The following is a 22,502-nucleotide window of genomic DNA, read 5'->3' on the forward strand; positions in this document are numbered from 1 at the left end:
TTCTTTTTGTATGAATTTCTTTAGATTCTATGTTGCTATGGGTAATAAAAGAAGTACTGAAACAAAAGATTGGAAAATATTTATTAATTTCATGTTGAGTGCAGTTTTTTTCTTTTTGGTGCAAGAGCAGTCAGTGGAGATTTTCAATGACGAGAAAGCCACAAGGGAAATGCGATTACCTTTTCGACTCATGTTCGGCCCAAATATAATGGGCCACCTTGTATTGTAATGATGAGGGATATCAACCAAACATTTCATCCGCGGCCATCAAAAGTTTTTGTCAACAAAGCAAGAAAGTAGCAAATTTTCACCATCTTTTAGGTAAGTGCAACTCTCATCATCACCTAGTTAACTACTCACCATGCTTAAATTTAAAAGATACATGAATTCAACGGCTCTGATCAAATCAACCACCATTACATGGATCCAACGGCTCTCATTTATCCAACCATTCAGTTGGATCACTCCATGCGATTTCACGCGTGTAGCTCCACATCAGCTTCGAGATCAATCCCGTGATCGACACGCATCCTCTTGTGAATGCACCACATGTCTACCGGTGGGGCCATCTCGCCCAACCGCCATTACCATTTGCGCCAAGATCTCCACTGATTTAGAGAAACCCAGACCTTATTCATCTCATGAAGGGTCAAGATATCCAATTCTACATCTGACGGATAATATTTGTCCATCTCCAAGATAAAAGGCCATCTCGAGAAAGTTTATAAACCCGCTTTGCCGCCACCGGTGAGATCGTGGTCGAGAAAGATAGACGGAGCCAAATCTAGGGTTTTGGAGCGCTTCTAGGTTTCGAGGAAATGGTAGTTCTCCGACCTCTCAGCCTTTGATCTCGATCTCTTTGCTTGTTAGGGTTTATGGTTTTAGTATCATAGGGGGCTTTTTCGTGGATCGATTCCTTTGTGCGTCATGTTTGATCGTTCTAATGTAATGATTGTCCTTTTAGGGCTTGTAATTCATTAGGTTTTTGTGTTTTATTTCTCTAATTCGGTTTAGGGCTTCAATCGAACTGAAATTCTGTTTGGGCTGTGTTAATTTGCTGATTTTTTTTTTTTTTTGGCGTATAAAGTTTAAAGTTTTATTGGATTCTTTTTTCTTTACATCGGGGATTAAATTCGGATGTTCTTCCGTCAGTTTTTTTTTTTTTTTTTTTTTTTGTGGGGGGGGGGGAGGGGTGGGGGTTGGGTTGGGGGATTCTTTGATTCGATTCTTTTCTTTCTTTGTTTCTCTGTTTGATTTTGTTATTTCTTTGCTAAAATATTTAATTCTGTTGCTAATGATTAGGTTCTTTCAAACGATATTGATCTGCTGAATCCCCCGGCCGAGCTTGAGAAGAGGAGGCACAAGCTCAAGCGGCTTGTGCAATCCCCTAATTCATTCTTCATGGTAATTTTTTTTTTGGGGTACCAAAATTTTCATTTTTTTTCTTCATTAATTTATTAATTAATAATTAATAATTCTGACCATTATTTTTCGTTTTGATTTGTCTTATTGAAGGATGTCAAGTGCCAAGGATGCTTCAACATGTAAGATTTTTCTTATATTTGCTGGTTTTGTTTTTCCAGAGTAACTCATGTTGAAGGCATTAACTCTTGCTGGGTTTCTGAGATCTATTCGCCAATTCTAATTGTATACCTTTGTGTTGGGTGCTGCAGCACTACTGTGTTCAGCCACTCGCAGACCGTTGTGGTCTGTGGGAACTGTCAGACTGTGCTTTGCCAGCCGACTGGGGGACGTGCGAGGCTGACCGAGGGTTGCTCCTTCCGGCGGAAGGGGGATTGAGGATGGTGTGTTCTCCCTCTTACTTTCTCTTTACTGTAAGGAAGTTTGATGTGGAAAATGAGGTTGGATGAGTTTTTTAGGTCTCAAGGTGTCCTTTTTTCTGTTGTTTTCAGAATATGTCTGGGCTGGTATCTCTAATGTAGGTTTCTGATTTTGCTGTTCTGGAAACTAATATTATCATTAATTGCTACAAGTATATTGTAATCCATAAAGTTTTGCTTGGTTTTGCTCGGTTGCATTCCATTTTTATTTTTTTTTTCCTGTTTCTTCTTGAGCATTATGTGACTAACACAAGATACATGAGACCATATAAGTTAGGTTAGAAGCTGAGTCTGTATTTTTGAAGTATGATGATTGAATAACTGAATGCGCCAATGTCCTTGTGAAAACAAGGTGCTGTGTCGTGGAGGATAGCTTCTGTTTATATTGATATACACACAGATATATAGTGTGTGAGGACTAGAACTAGCGGCAGCTTGTTTTGATTGCAGCTTATGGCATTTGTTTGAGTGTAGGATGTAATGCTGAAGCCAGGCAGAGAACAGTAGAACATTATGTAAGAGGAAAGTCTGCTAAATGTTGGTTGTGGTACCATCTATTTAGAAGCGTTAATGGCTTAATACTTCAGTGGAGCAGTGAATACAATGTTAAGGGCTTGGTGCTTTAGCTGATGCTGAACTCAAGCATCAGTGGATGCCAGTCCTACCTTCATCTTGATCTTTTGCATGCATGCTTGATTTCCCCCCTCATCTTGAAGGAGTATGTTTTTGGTTGTTTGATGTTTCTAAGAAGTAAAACTCTCCTTATTTTATTTGTTGAAATAGAAGAATAAGAGAAGAGAATTATATTTTTGCCGGTCAATTACAATGTATAGGAGTAGCCTTTATATAGAACTAGGAGCCGCCTAAGTTTGGTACAATCAATCACAAATCAATCAAGGTGAAGTTTCGTAAGGCCGACTAAGTTTGGCACAATCAGCTTTTATGAAGACTGATTATGTTTGGCACAATCAATGGTCCTACAATAATTCTAATATCCCTCCTTAAACTCAAGTGGGTAAAGTGGACACTAACTAGATGTTGGAAACAATATATCGAAAGATGCTAAGAGGATGAGCTTTGGTGAAGACGTCCGCGGCGAGGATAGATCTCAGAGAGAAGATAATTGACATTCAACGATTTTTGTAGATGAAAGCACCATAAAAGAAGAGTAAGAGACCTTGAACTGGATGATGGAGCCGGAGGCAGCAAATAAAGCCGGAGATTGAGGACTGGGGCGATGCCATGCAGATGTATACCTCCATGATCGAGAGCAGGACCACGCTTGCCAAGTTTACCTGCCAAGCTTCTGACGGTATGGTGTGGCGCGATGCTGTTGGGATTTGGAGCGGGGTCGCGCCTGCCAAGTTTATTTGCTAAGCTTCTGATGGTACGGTATGGCGCGATGCTGCTGAAATTTGGAGCAGGGTTGTGCTTGCCAAGTTTATTCGCTAAGCTTCCGACGGTATGGTGTGGCACTGCTGCTGCTGAGGTTTGGAGCGGAATCGTGCATGCCAAGTTTACTCACCAAGCTTGTGACGGTACGGTGTGGCGCGCTGCTGCTGGGGTTTAGAGCAGGACCGTGCCTGCCAAGTTTATCCACTAAGCTTCTGACGTTACGATGTAGCGCACTGCTGCTGGAGTTTGGAACGGGACCGCGCTTGCCAATTTTACCTTCGTCAAGTTTCTGACGGTACGGTATGGCGCACATCACTGTCACCTCCATGGAGGAACAGGAATACCGAAAGAGGGTACTCTGGTAGCTTAACTCCCTCATCTCTAGAGGAACAAGAGCACCAGAAGCAGGTGCTTGAGGAGCTTAACTTTCTCAACTTTGAAGGAAGAGGAGCACCGAAAGCGAGTGCTCGAGGAGCTTAACTCAATCATCTCCGGAGGAACAGGAATTCTTGAAAAGGCGTTTTGGCATCCATCGGCGATCCATCATTGACAGCGGAAGAAGAGAGATTCTGGCTAAGATCAGGGGACTCGGGGGGCCTTCTCCCACCGAAAAGGGTGAGGATTTGTTGGTGTTCATGAAGGAGATAAAGGAGGTGGTGGTCATGAGGGATAGGACCACGAGTAATTGCTAGGGTTTCGGGTTCGTCCATTTTTTTTTTTTTTTTGATTCGGAGGCGGTGGAGAGGGTTCTTTGGAAAAAGGAGAAGTACACGATTCTTGGGAGAACCGTAGAAGTGAAGAAAGCCATGCCCATGGAAACAAGTTGTTGCCCAGAAGACAACCCAAGAGGGAGGGTAAATTGGGTCTTTAAAAAAAATAAGCTACTCAAATTTTAATAAGGAAAGCTTTCTTGACTTTAAGCAGAAGCAACTAAAGCAGTTATAGAAAAGCTGTAAAGAAAGGAAGAGTAATAAACCATAACACAAACACACAAAATTTATAGTGGTTCAGAGCTAACTCTTACTCCTACGTCTACTCCCCAAGCTCATTTGAGAGTTCACTATAATCCTCAGATTACAGTCTGATTGTTTTATGAGTTCACAACCCAACTTGTTGTTTTTCCGAGATCACAACGAACCCAGTTGGTTTTTTTTGAATTACCAACTAGAATCAAACCCCAACCAAACTTGGTTGAACACAGTCCAATTCATAGGCTTGGACAATGCCTTAATTCTTTGATTCAATCCTCTGATTGAATCAAGTTACAAGATATGAAAAGATTGTTTTAAACAAGTACAAGCTTCTTTACATAAGCATATATAACAATCTAAATAACAGGAGTAAAGAAAAGAAGTCCTGCAAACAAGGATCGCGCTCTGAAGGTGGCGTCTCACGCTCTGAAGGAGGCGTCTCGCGATCTGAATGGAGAAAAGAGCTAAACTGGTGTGGGAGACGGCTCGCGCTCTGCTGGAGACGTCTTGTGCACTAGCATATTGAGACAGTCTTTTGTCTTTCTGCAGGAGTCAACTCTTCTTAGTCATGAGTCGGCTCGCGGGTGTGCCAGATCACTTTCTAAGTGCTAGAGACGTCTCGTCCACTGTGGGAGACGTCTCGTCCACTGTCCAAGTGTAGATAAGGTTCAAACTAAATGTTTAACTCATCTTAATTCCTTTGAATCTTTTTCTAATGGATTTCTCTTAAGTTTTTATGTATTTTCTTCTGAAACACTCACTTAAATTCATTAGTACAATAAGAAATATACTTATGTGTTTTGGGCTCATCAAAATCAAATAGGAGGTCAACAATCTCTTTCTTTTTGATGATGACAAAATACTGAGCATATCCAAGTAAATTTACACATACAAAGTATTAAGTCAAAACTGATAGATGTCAAAAAAAATCAAATAGAATGTACATAACTGAAATTATGCATTCGATTTATGAAAGGTGTATTCAATAAGCTTTTAAGCTTTAAACTCCTCCTTTCATTTAGAATTGTACAAACATTTTTAAGCTTTATACTCTTCCCTTTAGTAATTTACAAGTACTTCTCCCCCTTTTTGTCATTAGCAAAAAGTGAGTTAAAAAACACATAAGGGAGGAATTTTCATTCAACTAAAGCAAAGAAGATACACAATAATTGCATTGCAAAAAAAATACTATCATTTCATATCATCAAAAATTTGATTACATCAGTGATTACAAAAGTGAGTACATATCACTAAATACATCAAATACATTGGCATATATCAAAAATTCATTACAAGATACATCAAAATACATCATAAGTCAAAATGCTCAGAGTCTGATTCTAGTCTGATGGAAGCTCAACAATGTAAGGGTCACTCGTGGATCCTAAGCCACGAGAAGGTGGCACTGATCTAGAGGTGGAAGGCTATGCAGAGGTCCTTCTAGACTGAGTAGGTCCACCATGCTGCTGCTCCATCCGCCTAGTCAAGCGCTCCAAGGAGGATAAGATGTTTAGGAAATGGCATCCTTGGATCGAACAAAAATCATTCATGGATGTTTCAAACTGAGCAGGTGACATCTCAATCCTCCTCCTGAGGGAGGCAACCTCTCGAGCAAAAGCAGATATATCTGCCAGGCCCGAGACCTACACAACCGAAAGCTGCTCTGCAATCGTCGCCAGCTCGTCCATCAGGGGTCGAAGCTGCCGAGGTAAACCGCGCTCCAAAGTCAACAAATGGTAAGATAGCTCATCAATCGAGGATGTTAGTCTGGACAGCTCCTCACGACTCAGTCCACTGGACTGGCCTCGGGAGGCCATCTCATCAGCCAACATGGAGGCTAACCTCCGCAACTGGTCGTCAGTCAGATTGAGTGGAGTGGACTGATCAACAGAAGAAGAGGCAGGATGAGCCGGTCTGGGAGAAGGTAGTCTAGGAGAAGATGACTCAGGAAAAGATGTAGGAAGATCAGTAGTGGGTGCTTCAGTAGGAGGAGAAGAAGGTGGGGCTTTAGTAGGTGCAGTCTCCTCTACATGGTCAGATTTTTTGACCCACTAGCCATCTACCTTATGAAAGCCCATCCTCTGAAGGGTTTTATCATTGTAATAATCAGTGTGCCTCAGAGGTCTGGAGGGCTCATCTTCGGATATGGGGACACCAAACTCTCTAAAAATGAGTGTAAAGACCGTCCCATAAGGCAAACTGGTTTTAGACTTGGTTGCTGCTTCCCCTATATAAGAAATCATCATTCTAGGTAAATTAAGGGGAAGACCCTCTATAACACAGTGCATTACTACCAAGTCTCTCTCAGATATAAAGCCAAAACGGCCACTCTTGGGAAAGATGACCCTACCAACAATACTAAGAAGTAGTCTCATCTCTACTGATAGTTGATTGGCAAAGACTTTTTCTAAAGTATTGACAATGTCTCTACCTAAAATGACTCTAAGAGCTCCCTCTCTATTGGAATGGGCAGTGGGGGCTGGTCCTTCCCTAGGGAGACTCAACAAATCGGCTAGAAACTCCTCGGTTAGGTTATCCTAATGTCTATAATAGTGCTAGCTAGACCTTCTGCTCCCTTACCTACATAACTGAAAAATTCTCTCATCAAACTAGAGTAAGTAGGTAAATCTAAAGAACACAAGTACTCCCACCTTAGGGCTTTTATCTTCTCTCCTAGGGTAAACTCTTCTCGCGCAAGGAAGTGAAAATCCACTTTCCTTCCTGTGGTAACCGTTCTACCCACACAAGAGATTGAAACAGTGGGCCTTAGGGGAGGATGAACAGTCGACTCTTCCCGAGTCGGCTCATTCCTCGCCTTTGTCCTCCGTTTCGAACCACTTGACACAAGTGGACATTTTCCACGGGGCGTGGATGTCCTTCTAGACGCCATTAGGAGGAAATCAAGGGAAAGGAAGAGGGAAAAAGGTCAATGGAGGAATCCTAAGCATGGGAGAAAGGTTTCTAGGACTATAGAAATGGAAAGAAGAGAGAGAGGAGACGACTCGGTTAGGTTAAAAAGCTGTCGTCCCGACCTCGAGACATCTCACCTATCTGCGCGAGACGACTCGAGCGCGAGTCGACTCGGGTTTTACTCGAGTCAGCTCGAGTCCTGTCTCGCCCAAAGATATCCAGTTCTTTTGGGTCAAAACTAGTTCCAAAAAGAGTCTAGGTGATATCAAATGAAAAGATTTGTCAAAAAAAAAGAAGCTCAAATCAAATTGAATTTCAAGATAAGAAGAGAAAAACAGTAGGAGTAAGGAAATTCTATTGGAAAGGATCAAACACTCCTATATCTTTTCTAAGACTACAAAACCTATCTGCACTCAAGGGTTTGGTAAAAATATCAGCTAATTGTCTATCAATACATACAAACTCAAGCATTATATCATCATTCAATACATAATCTCTTATGAAATGATGTCTTATCTTAATGTGCTTAGTTCTAGAGTGTTGTATAGGATTTTTAGTTAAGTTTATGGCACTAGTGTTATCACATTTTATGAAAATTTTAGATTGTTTAATGCCATAATCCTCTAGTTATTGCTTAATCCATAGAATCTGCGTACAACAACTTCCGGCCGTAATGTATTCGGCTTCCGCCGTAGGCAGTGCAACAGAATTTTGCTTCTTGCTAAACCTTGAAATTAACTTTTCACCGAGGAATTGACATGAACCATTGGTGCTTTTTCTATCTAATTTACTTCCAGCAAAGTCAGCATCAGTGTATCCTATTAATTCTATGTTTGATTCTTTTGAGTACCATAAGTCTACATTGTTTGTTCTAATTAAATATCTAAATATTCTTTTAACAACAAGTAAATGTGATTATTTAGAATTTGACTGATATCTAGCACACATGCAGACAGTAAACATAATATCAGGTTTACTAGCAGTAAAATAAAGAAGTGATCCAATCATACCTCTGTAAAGCTTTTGCTGGATGTTTCAAACTGAGCAGGTGACATCTCAATCCTCCTCCTAAGGGAGGCAACCTCTCGAGCGAAAGCAGATATATCTGCCAGGCCCAAGACCTCCACAACCGAAAGCCGCTTTGCATTCGTCGCCAGCTCGTCCATCAGGGGTCGAAGCTGCCGAGGTAAACCGCTTTCTAAAGTTAGCAAATGGTAAGATAGCTCATCAATCGAGGATGTTAGTCTGGAGAGCTCCTCATGACTCACTTCACTGGACTGGCCTCGGGAGGCCATCTCATCAGCCAGCATGGAGGCTAACCTCCGCAACTGATCGTCAGTCAGATTGAGTGGAGTGGATTGATCAACAGAAGAAGAGGCAGGATGAGCCGGTTTGGGAGAAGGTAGTCTAGGTGAAGATGACTCAGGAAAAGATGTAGGAAGATCAGTAGTGGGTGCATCAGTAGGAGGAGAAGAAGGTAGGGCTCTAGTAGGTGCAGTCTCCTCTACATGGTAAGATTTTTTGACCCACTAGCCATCTACCTTATGAAAGCCCATCCTCTGAAGGGTTTTATCATTGTAATAATCAGTGTGCCTCAGAGGTTTGGAGGGCTCATGTTCGGATATGTGAACACCAAACTCTCTAAAAATGAGTGTAAAGACCATCCCATAAGGCAAACTGGTTTTAGACTTGGTTGCTGCTTCCCCTATATAAGAAATCATCATTCTAGGTAAATTAAGGGGAAGACCCTCTATAACACAGTGCATTACTACCAAGTCTCTCTCAGATATAAAGTCAAAACAGCCACTCTTGGGAAAGAGGACCATACCAACAATACTAAGAAGCAGTCTCATCTCTACTGATAGTTGATTGGCAAAGACTTTTTCTAAAGGATTGACAATGTCTCTACCTAAAATGACTCTAAGAGCTCCCTCTCTATTGGAATGGGCAGTGGGGGCTGGTCCTTCCCTAGGGAGACTCAACAAATCGGCTAGAAACTCCTCGGTTAGGGTTATCCTAATGTCTCTAACAGTGCTCGCTAGGCCTCCTGCTCCCTTACCTACAGAACTGAAAAATTCTCTCATCAAACTAGAGTAAGTAAGTAAATCTAAAGAGCACAAGTACTCCCACCTTTGGGCTTTTATCTTCTCTCCTAGGGTAAACCCTTCTCGCGCAAGGAAGTGAAAATCCACTTTCCTTCCTGTGGTAACCGTTCTACCCACACAAGAGATTGAAACAGTGGGCCTCAGGGGAGGATGAACAGTTGACTCTTCTCGAGTCGGCTCATTCCTCGCCTTTGTCCTCTGTTCCGAACTACTTGACACAAGTGGAAGTTTTCCACGGGACATGGATGTCCTTCTAGACGCCATTAGGAGGAAATCAAGGGAAAGGAAGAGGGAAAAAGGTCAATGGAGGAATCCTAAGCACGGGAGAAAGGTTTCTAGGACTATAGAAATGGAAAGAAGAGAGAGAGAGAGAGAGGAGACGACTCGGCTAGGTTAAAAAGTTGTCATCTCGACCTCGAGACATCTCGCCTATCTGCGCGAGTCGACTCGGGTTTTACTCGATTCAGCTCGAGCTCTATCTCGCCCAAAGATATTCAATTCTTTTGGGTCAAAACTAGTTCCAAAAAGAGTCTAGGTGATATCAAATGAAAAGATTTGTCAAAAAAAGGAAGCTCAAATCAAATTGAATTTCAAGATAAGAAGAGAAAATAGTAGGAGTAAGGAAATTCTATTGGAAGGGATCAAACACTCCTAAATCTTTTCTAAGACTACAAAACCTATCCTCACTCAAGGGTTTGGTAAAAATATCAGCTAATTGTCTATCAGTACATACAAACTCAAGCATTATATCATCATTCAATACATAATCTTTTATGAAATGATGTCTTATCTTAATATGCTTAGTTCTAGAGTGTTGTATAGGATTTTTAGTTAAGTTTATGGTACTAATATTATCACATTTTATGAAAATTTTAGATTGCTTAATGCCATAATCCTCTAGTTGCTGCTTAATCCATAGAATCTGCGCACAACAACTTCCGACCGTAATGTATTCGACTTCCGTCGTAGATAGTGCAACAGAATTTTGCTTCTTGTTAACCTTGAAATTAAATTTTCACCGAGAAATTGACGTGAACCATTGGTGCTTTTTCTATCTAATTTACATCCAGCAAAGTCAGCATCAGTGTATCCTATTAGTTCTATATTTGATTCTTTTGAGTACCATAAGTCTACATTGTTTGTTCCAATTAAATATCTAAATATTCTTTTAACAGCAACTAAATGTGATTCTTTAGGATTAGACTGATATCTAGCATACATGCAGACAGTAAACATGATATCAGGGTTAATAGCAGTAAGGTAAAGAAGTGATCCAATCATATCTCTGTAAAGCTTTTGATCAACATTCTTACCTGATTCATTTTTATCCAATTTGCATAAGGAGCTCATGGGTGTGCCAATTAAATTGTTGATCTCCATCCCCAGCTTCTTAAGCATTTCTTTGATGTACTTTGTTTGGTTGATGAAGATCCCTTTCTTCAGTTCACCCATCATGCTCATCTCAAATTCTTTCTGTATCAGCTCAACAAAATCTTGATAAAGATTATTATTGGTAGCACCAAATATGATGTCATCTACATAGATTTTTGCTCTTTTGATTAATTCAGATAAAAGATCCATGCTAGCATGACCTAATCTACGGTGCCATAGCCAACTAGCCTCATTAACTTTAGCACCGGTGACTACTAAGCAGTGGCTACTCTTAGAAAGATCATCTAGATCTATCATGTAAACATTGTCACGTCTTAGTCCATTAAATACAATGCTATTGTCAATAGGATTAGTTATTATACAAAGTGATGATTTAAAAGAAACATTGTATTCCTTATCACATAATTGACTAACGCTAATAAGATTATACTTTAAACCACTAATATACAATACATTATCTATAAAAGTAGAAGTAATTTGAATTTTACCAATGCCGATTATACGACCTTGGCCATTATCACTAAAAATCACTACTCCTTTTACTTCAAGGGTGAAGAATTGATCTTTGTCATCCGTCATTTGTCTTGAGCAGCCACTATCAAGATACCAGCTCCTTTTAGTTTCCTTGGCCACAAGACAAACCTACAAACACTAATCAAGTGGATTTAGGTACCCAAGTCTTGGGTCTTTTTAGGTTAGTTAAGATGGATCCTTTTGGCACCCAAACTTTTTTTACTTTCTTATTTTTAAGAGCTTTTCTGAAGTTACAAGTATATGATTTGTGTTCAGATTTTTCACAACAAGAACATGTTACTTCTTCATATTTAGTTTCAGTTGCTTTAACAAAAAAGTTTTTAAAAAGCTTCTGTTTGTTATTTAGCCTATAACCTAAACCAGCTTTGTTAAAAATAGCTCTTTGATTACTTAAAATCATTTCCAATTTTTCCGAGCTATAAGTAAACTTTTCTACAATAGGTTTATATTTTTTACTTCATTCTTAAGCTTCTAGTTTTCATTAAACAGTGAATCTGTCTTTAATCAAACCTTCTTCCTGATTTTCTAAAGTTTGATTGACTGTTTTTAGTTCAGAAACTTTGTTAATTAAGCTCTCTTTTTTCTTCATTAAGTTTTCAGTTTGATGCATAAGAAATTGATTAGATGTTTTCAATTCTTTATTCTTTAAGCCTAGCTTTCTACAGTCATTCATCAATTCACTGAAGGAATCATAAAGTTCATCAAAAGTAAAACTTAATGGAATTTCAGAGGATACCTCACTATCATCTGCCATAAGGCAAATGTTGGCTTTTTCTTGGGGTTCTTCCTCTGATGAATACTCCTTGCTGTCGCTCCATGTCGCGACAAACACCTTCTTCTCCTTCTTTGCGAATTTCTTCAATTGAGGGCAGTCGGTCCTGAAATGACCGGGGCCTTTTACATTCGTAATAAATCACTGCCTCTATTTCTTTCTCTTTTTCTTTTTTTTTTTATCCTTTTCAATTTCTTTGGGAGTGGGCCTTTTCTTGAAGTATGGCTTCTTCTTCCTCATAAACTTCTTGAATTTCCTTACAAGAAGGGTCACATCTTCATCTTCTTCTTCAGTGCTATATTCACAGTCCTTGTGTGCAGTGGCTTTTAATGCAATCACTTTCTTTCTTTGTGTTTCTTCCTCGTTGTGCTGCTTAATGGTAAGCTCATATGTCGTCAATGATCCGAGAAGCTCTTTGAGTGGAAGCATGCTGAGATCTTTCGCTTCTTAAATTGCAGTAACTTTGGCTTTCCATGACCGAAGTAGAGACCGAAGAATTTTTCTGATAAGTTTAGAGTTAGGATAAGATTTTTCCAAATTTTTTAAACCATTGATTATGTCAGTGAATCTAGTAAATATGGCAGTGATGGATTTAGTTAGTTCCATCTTAAACAATTCATATTTGTGTACAAATATGTTTATTTTAGATTCTTTTACTTGGTTGGTATCCTCATGGGTAACCTCAAGTCTATTCCATAATTCTATAGCAGAAATACAAGTAGAAATCCTGTTAAATTCATTAGCATCTAAAGCATAATATAAAACTTTCATAGCCTTCGCATTAAGCTGGGCCAATTTCCTATCATTGTCATTTCAATCTCTTTCTGATTTGGGGACAACAATGTTATCTATTATGTGTGTAGGGATGTGTGGTCTATTAATGATTATGCTCCAAATGTCATAATCTTGTGCTTGAATGAAAATTCTCATTCTTGCCTTCCAATAGGTATAATTTGTTCCATTGAACAAATGGGGCCTATTGGTAGATTGGCCTTTAGCTAGAGAAGATCCAAAAGGAGTTGCCATTTGATCTTTGGCTTTTGACGGTTAGGTTTGTTAGATGTATGCCCTAGAAGCCAATCTGGTTGACACATTGTTAATTCTAGGGACATAATTTTGTACTTGACTATTTATTATTGAATAAATAAAAGGCATCTTTTCATTCATATTATTTATGTGTCTATGAATCGTCCAAAAAATTAATAAGATGATGATGCATATTCTCAAGAGTTGAGAATTTGAGCCATGTATCATTAGTGATTGATTTCTAAATGCTCCTGATCAATGGATCATCACAAGGACGGTGATCGATCCGATCAGTGCACATATCACTTTCCTTCTGAATGGACGAGACTTGAGTCCACAGTGTAGGAACACTGAAGTGATAGTGCAGGTGCTTGTTAGAGAACAAGGGTACTGAGCGTGACCAAGACAAGAAGTCACTTGGATGTCTATCCATTCGTCAGTGACTTGCTTGATGTTGCAGTAGTATGACTGGTCCTTTGACCTGCGGTGCTTCAGCTACTCACAGTGAGGTTATTGTAGTTTGACTACACGTATACATGGTCTCTAGTCATATGGGTCCTTGTAGTGTAGATTGGCTGCAGTAAGTTCACTATAGGAGTAGGGTATGCACTCACATGGAATCTATCGACCTTGATAGAAGAGGAGTGATCCTATGTGATTTGTTAGACTGAGTTCTAAGACCTTGGCCAGGGCACTAATATAAAGTGGAGAAAGAGTTTTCCACTAACGAACTCGAGTCGAATAAATCTTGACATATGATAGACGAAGGGGTTTGACGAGTTATCCATGACCTCCGTCCTGTAGGGATCCACGATAGTAGGACTGTATCACATGATAACTGCACCTAGAGGTTCATCATTCTATTCTACTGGGTAGCCACTACATGCTGCTAGGTGTCACTGGTGGATGGTGGGACTCACAGGGATTATCTCGATGATCGATAAATCCTAAAGAGTAGAGTTGGAATCGTTTCAATCCATTGAAAGAAATTTTCAATGATATTGTGATAGAGATCATAATATATCTCACTACCAGTCAGAGTAGAACCTATGGGGTCACACACACTAGAAGTATTGACCGATCCGATGATTGAATCGTGATTAGGAATCACAAGTAATCAATTCGATAGATATTTAGTTGAAGAAGGAACAATGGAATTAAGTAATTGGACTTAAACACAAATCCTACTTCGAGTAGGATTCCTAGAGTCCTAATTGGATTAGGACTGGAAATCCTAGTTGGAGTAGGACTGGAATTCCTACTTGGAGTAGGATTCCTACAATTCTAATTAGATTAGGAGTTTTGAATTAAAATTGGATTCCTACTTGGAGTAGGATTCCTAGAGTCCTAATCGGATTAGGACTTCGGATTCAAATTAGAGTCCTAATTGGATTAGGACTAAAATTAAATAAGTCCTAATTGGATTAGGATTTCTTAAGTCCTAATTAATTATTAATCTCATGAATTAACATGACTCCTAATTGGGTTAGGATTGAAGAGTTCAATTGAGTCATGGTTCATTCAAGTTTTAATTGGATTAGAACTAGTATAGATTGAACCCGATTGATTCATGATTTGGTTAAACCCTAATTAGATTAGGACTAAACCAAATAGGGGCCACCTAATCCTCCTTAGAGGAGGACTAGGGCAACATGAGAGGGAGGGGCTCATGCCCCTCCTCCTTTGATTCTTTGGTGCGGCAACACAAGAGGGGCCGGCGCCCCTCTTGGTAATGGATCAAGGGCTCCTAATTTGTAGGAGCCCTAGATGCTATTTAAGAGGAGTTTTTTGGAGGCTGACCTAATAGAAGAAGCCCTTTTCCTCTTGTGCCGTGGCCACCCTCTCCCCTTCCCTTGTTTCAGCCGCAAGCAAGAAGAAAGGAAAAAGGAAGCTTGGCGGCCTCCTCCCTCCTCCTTTGCTTCATCCAACGCAAGGAAAGACTAGGGCAGCAAGATGCTTTGATTCTTCTTCATCATCCCTTCTTCTTCTTCCTCCTCTCTAGCACAATCAAGGGTTGATTGAAAGAGAGGAGATCAGCCATCAAAACATATCTCTGCAAGGGAGCTAGCACCCCGAGGAGATTAGAGCGTTTGGATTGGTCCTCTGCTTCGTGTGGATACCCATAGAGGCCGGGCACTTGAACGGCTTCAAGCGAACCTTCATCCTAAACCACGAACTTCAGTTTGCGGTGATCATCTACCCGCACAAGGTGAAGATCTGATCTTCTAAAGGTTTTAAAAGTTTTTAATCCTTATCTATCTACGAACGGTTTTTGAACAACGTTTATGCGATGAATGGCTGATCCCGCGCATGCCTCTTCCGCTGCATCTGAATTTTTTTAAATTTCAGCGGCATGATCGGGGTTTTCTAACAAGGTTAACAATTAATATGAGAGCACCTGCTCTGATACCACTTGTTGCCCAAAAGACAACCCAAGAGGAGGGTGAATTGGGTCCTTAAAAAAAAATAAGCTACTCAAATTTTACTAAGAAAAGCTTTCTTGATTTTAAGCAGAAGCAACTAAAGCAGTTATAGAAAAGCTGTAAAGAAAGGAAGAGTAATAAACCATAACACAAACACACAAGATTTATGGTGGTTCAGAGCTAACTCTTGTTCTTACGTCCACTCCCCAAGCTCACTTGGGAGTTCACTATAATCCTCAGATTGCAGCCTGGTTGTTTTACGAGTTCACAACCTAACTCGTTATTTTTCCGAGATCACAACGAACCTAGTTGGTTTTTCCTGGATTACCAACTAGAACCAAATCCTAACCAAACTTGGTCGAACATAGTCCAATTCACAGACTTGGATAATGCCTTAATCCCTTAATTCAATCCCTTGATTAAATCAAGTTACAAGATATGAAAAGATTGTTTTAAACAAGTACAAGCTTCTTTACATAAGCAGATATAACAATCTAAATAACAGGAGTAAAGAAAAGAAGTCTTGTAAACAAGGACTGCTGCTGGAAAAACTTTGGCTTCTACTTTACTTGACCCTCTTCTGTTTGCACAGAAAGTTAAGGATCACTGAGGCAGCATTAATTGGGGAGGAAACTTTGGAATTCACTCAAGATGCTTTTTTTCTCTCTCTTTTTCTTTGAATGGCTCTTGAATGCTCGTTTAAGATGTTTCTCTTAAATGCTCTTTATGATCACTAAGTTTCTTTTGAAAAACTGTTAAACACCCCTTCTTATAGTCTTCTACCAGAAAAATAGCCGTTCGAGGATAAAATATAACCGTTCTGCCACTTCTGGAAGTTTTGGTAAACTACCCGTGGAGTGCCAGCAGATTTGGAGACGTCTCGCCCATTCTGTGAGTCGGCTCGTCTCAGGTTGGAGACGTCTCTAGTTTGTTTGGAGTTGACTCGAGATCGGGCTCTTCAAAAGTGAGTTTCTGTTAATCCTGCGGGAGACGACTCGAGTAAGTCGGGAGTCGGCTCGCGCTCTATTTCTTCTAATTTGTTCTTTCGGAAGATGGCTCGCAACAGTCTGGAGTTGGCTCACGCTCTGCCTTATTAAAACCGAGTCTCTGCTTTCATCTGCGGGAGACGGCTCACGCTCTGTAGGAGTCGGCTCTCGCACAGCTTGCAAAACATATTCTTCTGTCTTTTCTTTGAAGGAGATGGCTCGAGCTATGAAGAAGGCTTCTCGCGTTCTGATCGAAGAAAAGAGCTAAACTGTTCTTCACTGCGGGAGACGGCTCGCGCTCTGTTAAAAACGTCTCGTGCACTGGCACATTAAGATAGTCTTTTGTCTTTCTGCGGGAGTCGACTCTCCTTAATCATGAGTCGGCTCGAGGGTATGCCAGACTACTTTCTAAGTGCCAGAGACGTCTCGTCCACTGTGGGAGACGTCTCATGGACTGTCCAAGTGCAAATAAGGTTCAAACTAAATGTTTAACTCATCTTAATTCCTTCGAACCTTTTTCTAATAGATTTTTCTTATGTATTTTCTCCTGAAACACTCACTTAAATTCATTAGTGCAATAAGAAATATACTCAGATGTTTTAGGCTCATCAAAATCAAATAGGAGGTCAACATAGGTTCACAGAATGGGCTTGTGGTTCCAGGCACGTGGACCTGCGCCACTCCTGTGTGGTCCAGAGGGCGGGGGTGGTGGCGGCAGAGCCGTCAGCGATGCGGGTGAAGGCGGCGGGGCCGGCAGCACCGACAATGCTGAGGCCATCGTCGGGGGACGAGAGGGTGCAGAAGTCGCCAGATGTGCAGAGCCCACTGTAGACGGTGACGATGTAGACGAAGCGGAGGAGGACGAAGACGCCGAAGAGCAGTTGGTGTCTAAATGGATTCGATGACGATGGCAGAGGACAGCGGCGGCGGGGGCGACCACGAATGGCGGCGCGACGTGGGATCAAGGCCGTGGACGAAGGAGGACACGAGGACAGCAGGAAGAAAAAGAGTTTCGAGGCGGCGACAGCAGTGCGCGACTGAGATCCTTCTCCCCCTTGCCTTGGGAGCCGCTAGATACCAGAGAACACCGGGAAGAACAAAGGAACCAACAGGAAGAAGAGGGTCTCTTTTGCAAGTGCTTGCCTGGAGCGCCGGTTGAAGGGTCCCACCACTCGGTTGTGGGCGTAGGTGGAGAAAGAGAAGAAGAGAGAGAGGAAGAGAGACGGGGAAGAAAATGATTTTTCTTGAAGTTTTATCTTGGCAGTCTCTTGATGAGGTGCTTCTTTTATGTTAAATTTCTCATTAAGATCTCTCTTTCTTGTATTTTCCATGATTTGCTTCTCTCGGCAAACTTTTTCTTTCTTCTCTGGTTTCGTCTTGAGAAGAAAACCGCCTGAGAACCCCCACGTGATGGAGCGCCCACGGGGAAGAGAATTCTCTTTTAGCTTTGGGAAGAAGAATAGCACGAATAAACCCCTGGAGCTACAATGCGAAGCAACACCCACGTGAAGAGGGAGAAAATGCTATAGCCACCCCTCTCCACGTGAAGCACAGAACCCCACGACAGTCCAATTTTTAATTTATTTATTTACAGTAACTTCTTAGCATCCAAGTGGGCCGACATCACTTTCCGACAGTCAAAAATAATAGAAAAATAAAAAAATAATTAAAGAGAAAAAAGGTTAGGGTTTTATCGAGATCTCCATGAGAAGAATGGGGCTTTCAAAGCTGACGGGGCCGTAGTCCCAACTACCCTCAAACGACGCAGGAGAAACAGAGGATCTGCGAGCGACGACGACGACCACAGCAAAGGCGGAAGAGAGGACGGCAGCAGGTTACGTGATCGGTGGCGTTGATGCCATGTTGAAATAGAAGAATGAAAAAAGAGAATTGTATTTCTGCCTGTCAAATTACAATATACAAGAGCAGCATTTATATAGAAATAGAAGGCTGACGAAGTTTGGTAGGGCCGACTAAGTTTGGTATAATTAATCATAAATCAATCAAGGTGAAGTTTGGTAAGGCCGATTAAGTTTGGCACAATCAGTTTTTATGGAGATCGGCTAAGTTTGGTACAATCAGCTTTTATGGAGATCGACTAAGTTTGGCACAATTAGTCACAAATCAATCAAGGTGAAGTTTGGTGAGGCCGACTAAGTTTGGCACAATCAGCTTTTATAAAGACCGACTATGTTTGGCACAATCAATATTCCTACAATAATTGTAACATTATTTATTCCACTTGTATTTTTATTTCTTCTTTTTTTTTCTGCTATTGGGTATGAAAGTTCAGAAGCATTGTTTCATGGTCATGGTAGTATTTTCATTGAGGGTTCATCTTGGTCTTTCAAAGTTAATTTTAGGCATGTTAAAAGGATGCCATTGGTTATGTTTTGATGAGCCAGCTTGGTGAGTTTCAACCAAGTCAAACGAGTTTTATTTCGAGTATGAGCTATTTTAAAGTGAGTGCTTATTTGAAAATCTTTTTGGATAGGAACTTTTTTTGTTCTGATGGCTGCTTACTCTCAGATGGTTTTCAAGATCTATCAGTACAGACGATGGACGAGTGGATCCTTTGGGGATCTTATCTTGTGTAAACCTACCTTGTTATCCTGCCTTTTGGAAAATTGGTCTACATAACATATTAATAAGATAGTGGGTAATTTATACAATCAAAATATTGATTATGGAACTTATTGTGTATCTCAGTATAAGAGCCCGGACCTTCAATCAAAATGAAGATAGGTTGAATTACGTGAGGCATCTACTGCATTGTGTTCTGGCAAAATATGGTTTATGTACTAGAAGAAAATTGATGATGTGTAGGCTGATAATTACCACACTGACTTAGGCATTAGATGGTTCTTCGTTGAATACGTTCTAGTTCGAGGACTTTCTTGTTCTGTGCCGTTTCAGGTCAGAGTGCTGCCATTCGATGAGGATTTCTGCTGCAGCGGCTGAGCATCGCTCGTTCTCTCCAATTCTGACTATAGCAGCAGATCATCGAGCTCTCTAGCATTGTCGGACTTCTCGCCACAATGCCTAGGATCAGTTAGTTCTCAGCGGCACCAAACTGGCTACAGCTCATTAGAAGGTCCCACCAATTAAAACATGCCATGAAGCTAACACGTGATGGATCAGAAGCGGCCACTGGGCGAGCTCAACTCCATATCGTCAAGCTTGCATATTAAGAACTTTCTATAGTTGGCTGCATCCTAACCGGAGGATTCAGTGATCATCGAAATCCCACCGATACGATAGATATGACGTCATTCGAGCTGATGTCCAAGCCGTACTCAAGCCATACCAAAAAATTCAACCAATTAAAACGTGCCACAGAGCCAACATGTGTTGGATCAGAAGCAGCCACTGGGCGGGCCCAGCGCCATGTCACCGAGCTTGCATTTTAGGAGCTCCGCACAGTTAGCCGCATCCTACCAGAGGATCTAGTGATTATCAAGATCCTGTCGATGTAATAGGTAGGATGTCATCCGGATGCGAAGCATCTACGTCATATCTAGGTCATACTCAAGTGAGTTACTTCTGGTTGATCCACATGCTCTAATCCTCTGGTAGTAGATAGGCTCCTCTACTAAACATACCCAAAAAGGAAGGGTAGAAGAGGTAAAAAAAGAAGAGTGTCCTAATAGTCTGAAAGACAACCTCCTCCTGTTCTTTGATTATCATACTGACTTAGGCATCAAAGGGTCTCTGCCGGATACGTTCCAGCCTAAGGACGTCCAGGTTTTGTGCTATTTTAGGATGGAGTGCTGCTATTTGATGAGAATTTCGGCTGCAGCGGCCGAGCGCCGCTCGTCCTCTTCAATTTTGACCAGAGTAGCCGACAATCGAGCTCTCTAGCGTTGTCGGACTTCTCATTGTAGTGTCTAAGATCAGTTAGTTTTCAGCGGCCACAACACCAAAGGTGGAATGTGTATTCGAAATAATCTTGAACTTGAGATCCATGACTAGGCATTCTAGGTTTGTATTGCAGGTGTAGCAGAGGTACCTGTGGCTTTTTGGGGGTTGTGCATCATGAATGAGTTGTTTTTTCCTCCTATTTTTTACCTTTTTACTGTTTGAACATCTTTATGAATGGTCTAATAAGGTTTGCTAACATGGAACAGTGATTTTGTCATATATGGTGATATCACCAATTTTGTGATATTGCTGTCTAGTGAGAATTGGTGGAGTGCAGGCCCTATCTCAGTGGACTTAATTTTTGGCTGGCGGATGGTCCTTGCCTGTTGAGTGGTAGGTGCCAGTGGTTCAGATGCTTTTAGCAGGCATATCTTGAAAGGTTGAATGGTAGTTGGAGGATTGTTGTCAAACAAGAATATTGGCAAGGTTTCTGTCTGAATAATTGAGATGTTCGGTTGTTATTTTGCACTAGGATTTTCTTTAGGGAAGTTTGCCTTTTAGCTTGCTGATGATGTATGTTATGTGGTTTGGGCCTTTTCTTTTGGTCCAAGCCCATGGAACCTCTTAAGTCATTTTAAGCCCAACTTTAAAGCCTGGGTGCTGTTTTTTCTAGATATAAAAACAGAAGCACGAAAATCAGAGCTCTTTGTGAGGGAAGACGGCTAGGGTTTGGGAAGAGCTTGTGTGTCCTACTCCCATGTCCATTGATACTCATTGAAGCTTGTATTTTCAAGGATGTAGTTTCTTCCAACAAGTTGTTTGGAAGATTTTGTGTTGGAGTTGGCTTGTTCATATTCATGAGGTACCTTTATCTTTCTCCTCTTCTCGGATTGTGTTGGCTCAAGTAATATATGTTGATACTTGAATAGAAATCACTGTAATTTATTTATTATAGTGGAAGTTTGATCGGAGCATGATCCGTAGATATAGGCTATATGCCGAACCACATTAAATCTTGTGTCTCTTGTGTATGCCTTCTATATATTTGATGTTTTGCCACTTAGAATCAGTCCATACATTTTGCTTGCCTAGCATTGGTATTTGTGGTGACTAGCTTCGATAGACTTTGTATTCATAAACTTACATGTAGTTGGCCATATTTGGTTGAATTTGTGATCTCACAAAGTGAATGAGTGTTTTTTTCCTACAAGTTCTTGGTTCCACGGAACAATGGCGGAAGAGTGCAGTTTACCTTTCTTTTCTTTCAAAAAAGTTGTAAGAGCATTTAACCACATTCGATGCTTTCCATGGGAGCAAGCCATTTTATCAAGAGAACGGTTGCAAGAACTCGGAAAGAAGAATTAAAACCGTCTCCCAATGTTTACTGTGAAAAACTTTGTGAAATGTTTGTGAGAGTGCGGAAATCACCTTCGATGATTAAACTACAAATCTGACAGTAACTACTAAAAGAACCTCTTTAATAGCTTGTGCTTCTGCTAACAAAAGATCCATGGGCTAGGATGGTTTAAGCACCTTCAATCGAAAGTTTTGGAATTCTGAAAAACAAAATCAAGGTCGGCCCAACCCTTAAGCGACTTAGGCGGTCGTCTAAGGTCCCAGCCCAAAGAAGGTTCACCGCAGGAAAGATCTCAAAGATAAAATAGAAAGAAAAAAAGCTCCTCTGTAAGTTCACCTTAGGCCGGCCCACTGCAGAAAATGTCTCAAAGATAAAATGGCTTTAGGCTCCCAAATATATTGGGCTGCTCCTGCAGTAAGGCGGTATTGATTCATAAAGTCAGGTCCGACAATGTAATGGGTAAATAACTTCATGATTTGAATTTGGGTTTGAATACCGCTTTTAGAAATTATGTGATTTTCTACACAATTCGGACTCTGGCTTGGCTTGGCTTGACTTGATCGACAAATTGAAAACCAATAAATTTGAATTGCCTGTAAGTCTCTATCATTTACTTCCTTGCTGTATTTGGTTTTGTATACGAACGTTATCTGCTTGTAAACTGAACTCTCAAGTAATTTTTTCTCGATGATATTAATCGTAACATTTTTTTTCAGTTCATTCTGCTTGTTGTACATGTCTTTGTTAATCTTGATACCAAACAATGAGTGGTATATATTTTTTTCATGTCTTGCGGTCGATTGGGACATTGACACGATTTTGAATATATTGGAGTAGATTTAGGTCAATCTTGATTTGGCCTACCCCAACAACTCAGCTAGTTATTGTCAGGAGTCTAATCATTATCATTACTATGATGTTAACCTTGA

At 40.7% G+C, this 22,502-nt stretch overlaps 1 protein-coding gene across 1 annotated transcript; it reads left to right on the forward strand.

Annotated features, from left to right (window-relative positions):
* The first annotated feature begins 609 nt into the window (after nt 1–609).
* LOC113460948 (small ribosomal subunit protein eS27y) lies at nt 610–2,026 on the forward strand. The gene is made up of 4 exons (XM_088709897.2): nt 610–821; nt 1,303–1,404; nt 1,516–1,544; nt 1,674–2,026. The coding sequence occupies exons 1-4, from the start codon at nt 819–821 to the stop codon at nt 1,798–1,800; spliced, it is 261 nt and encodes an 86-aa protein (XP_088566023.1). The 5' UTR covers nt 610–818; the 3' UTR covers nt 1,801–2,026.
* The last annotated feature ends 20,476 nt before the right edge of the window (nt 2,027–22,502 follow it).

Source organism: Phoenix dactylifera, chromosome 13 (genome assembly GCF_051530095.1).
Source record: "Phoenix dactylifera cultivar Ajwa chromosome 13, Ajwa_hap1_PhDact_Kaust_v1.1, whole genome shotgun sequence".
NCBI classification, from domain to species: domain Eukaryota; kingdom Viridiplantae; phylum Streptophyta; class Magnoliopsida; order Arecales; family Arecaceae; genus Phoenix; species Phoenix dactylifera.

Bases quoted from the DNA above. Each gene is read 5' to 3' on its own strand.
- LOC113460948 (XM_088709897.2), top strand. The intron at 1,405-1,515 runs GTAATTTTTTTT...GTCTTATTGAAG, and splicing joins CCCCTAATTCATTCTTCATG to GATGTCAAGTGCCAAGGATG. The intron at 1,545-1,673 runs GTAAGATTTTTC...TGGGTGCTGCAG, and splicing joins TGCCAAGGATGCTTCAACAT to CACTACTGTGTTCAGCCACT.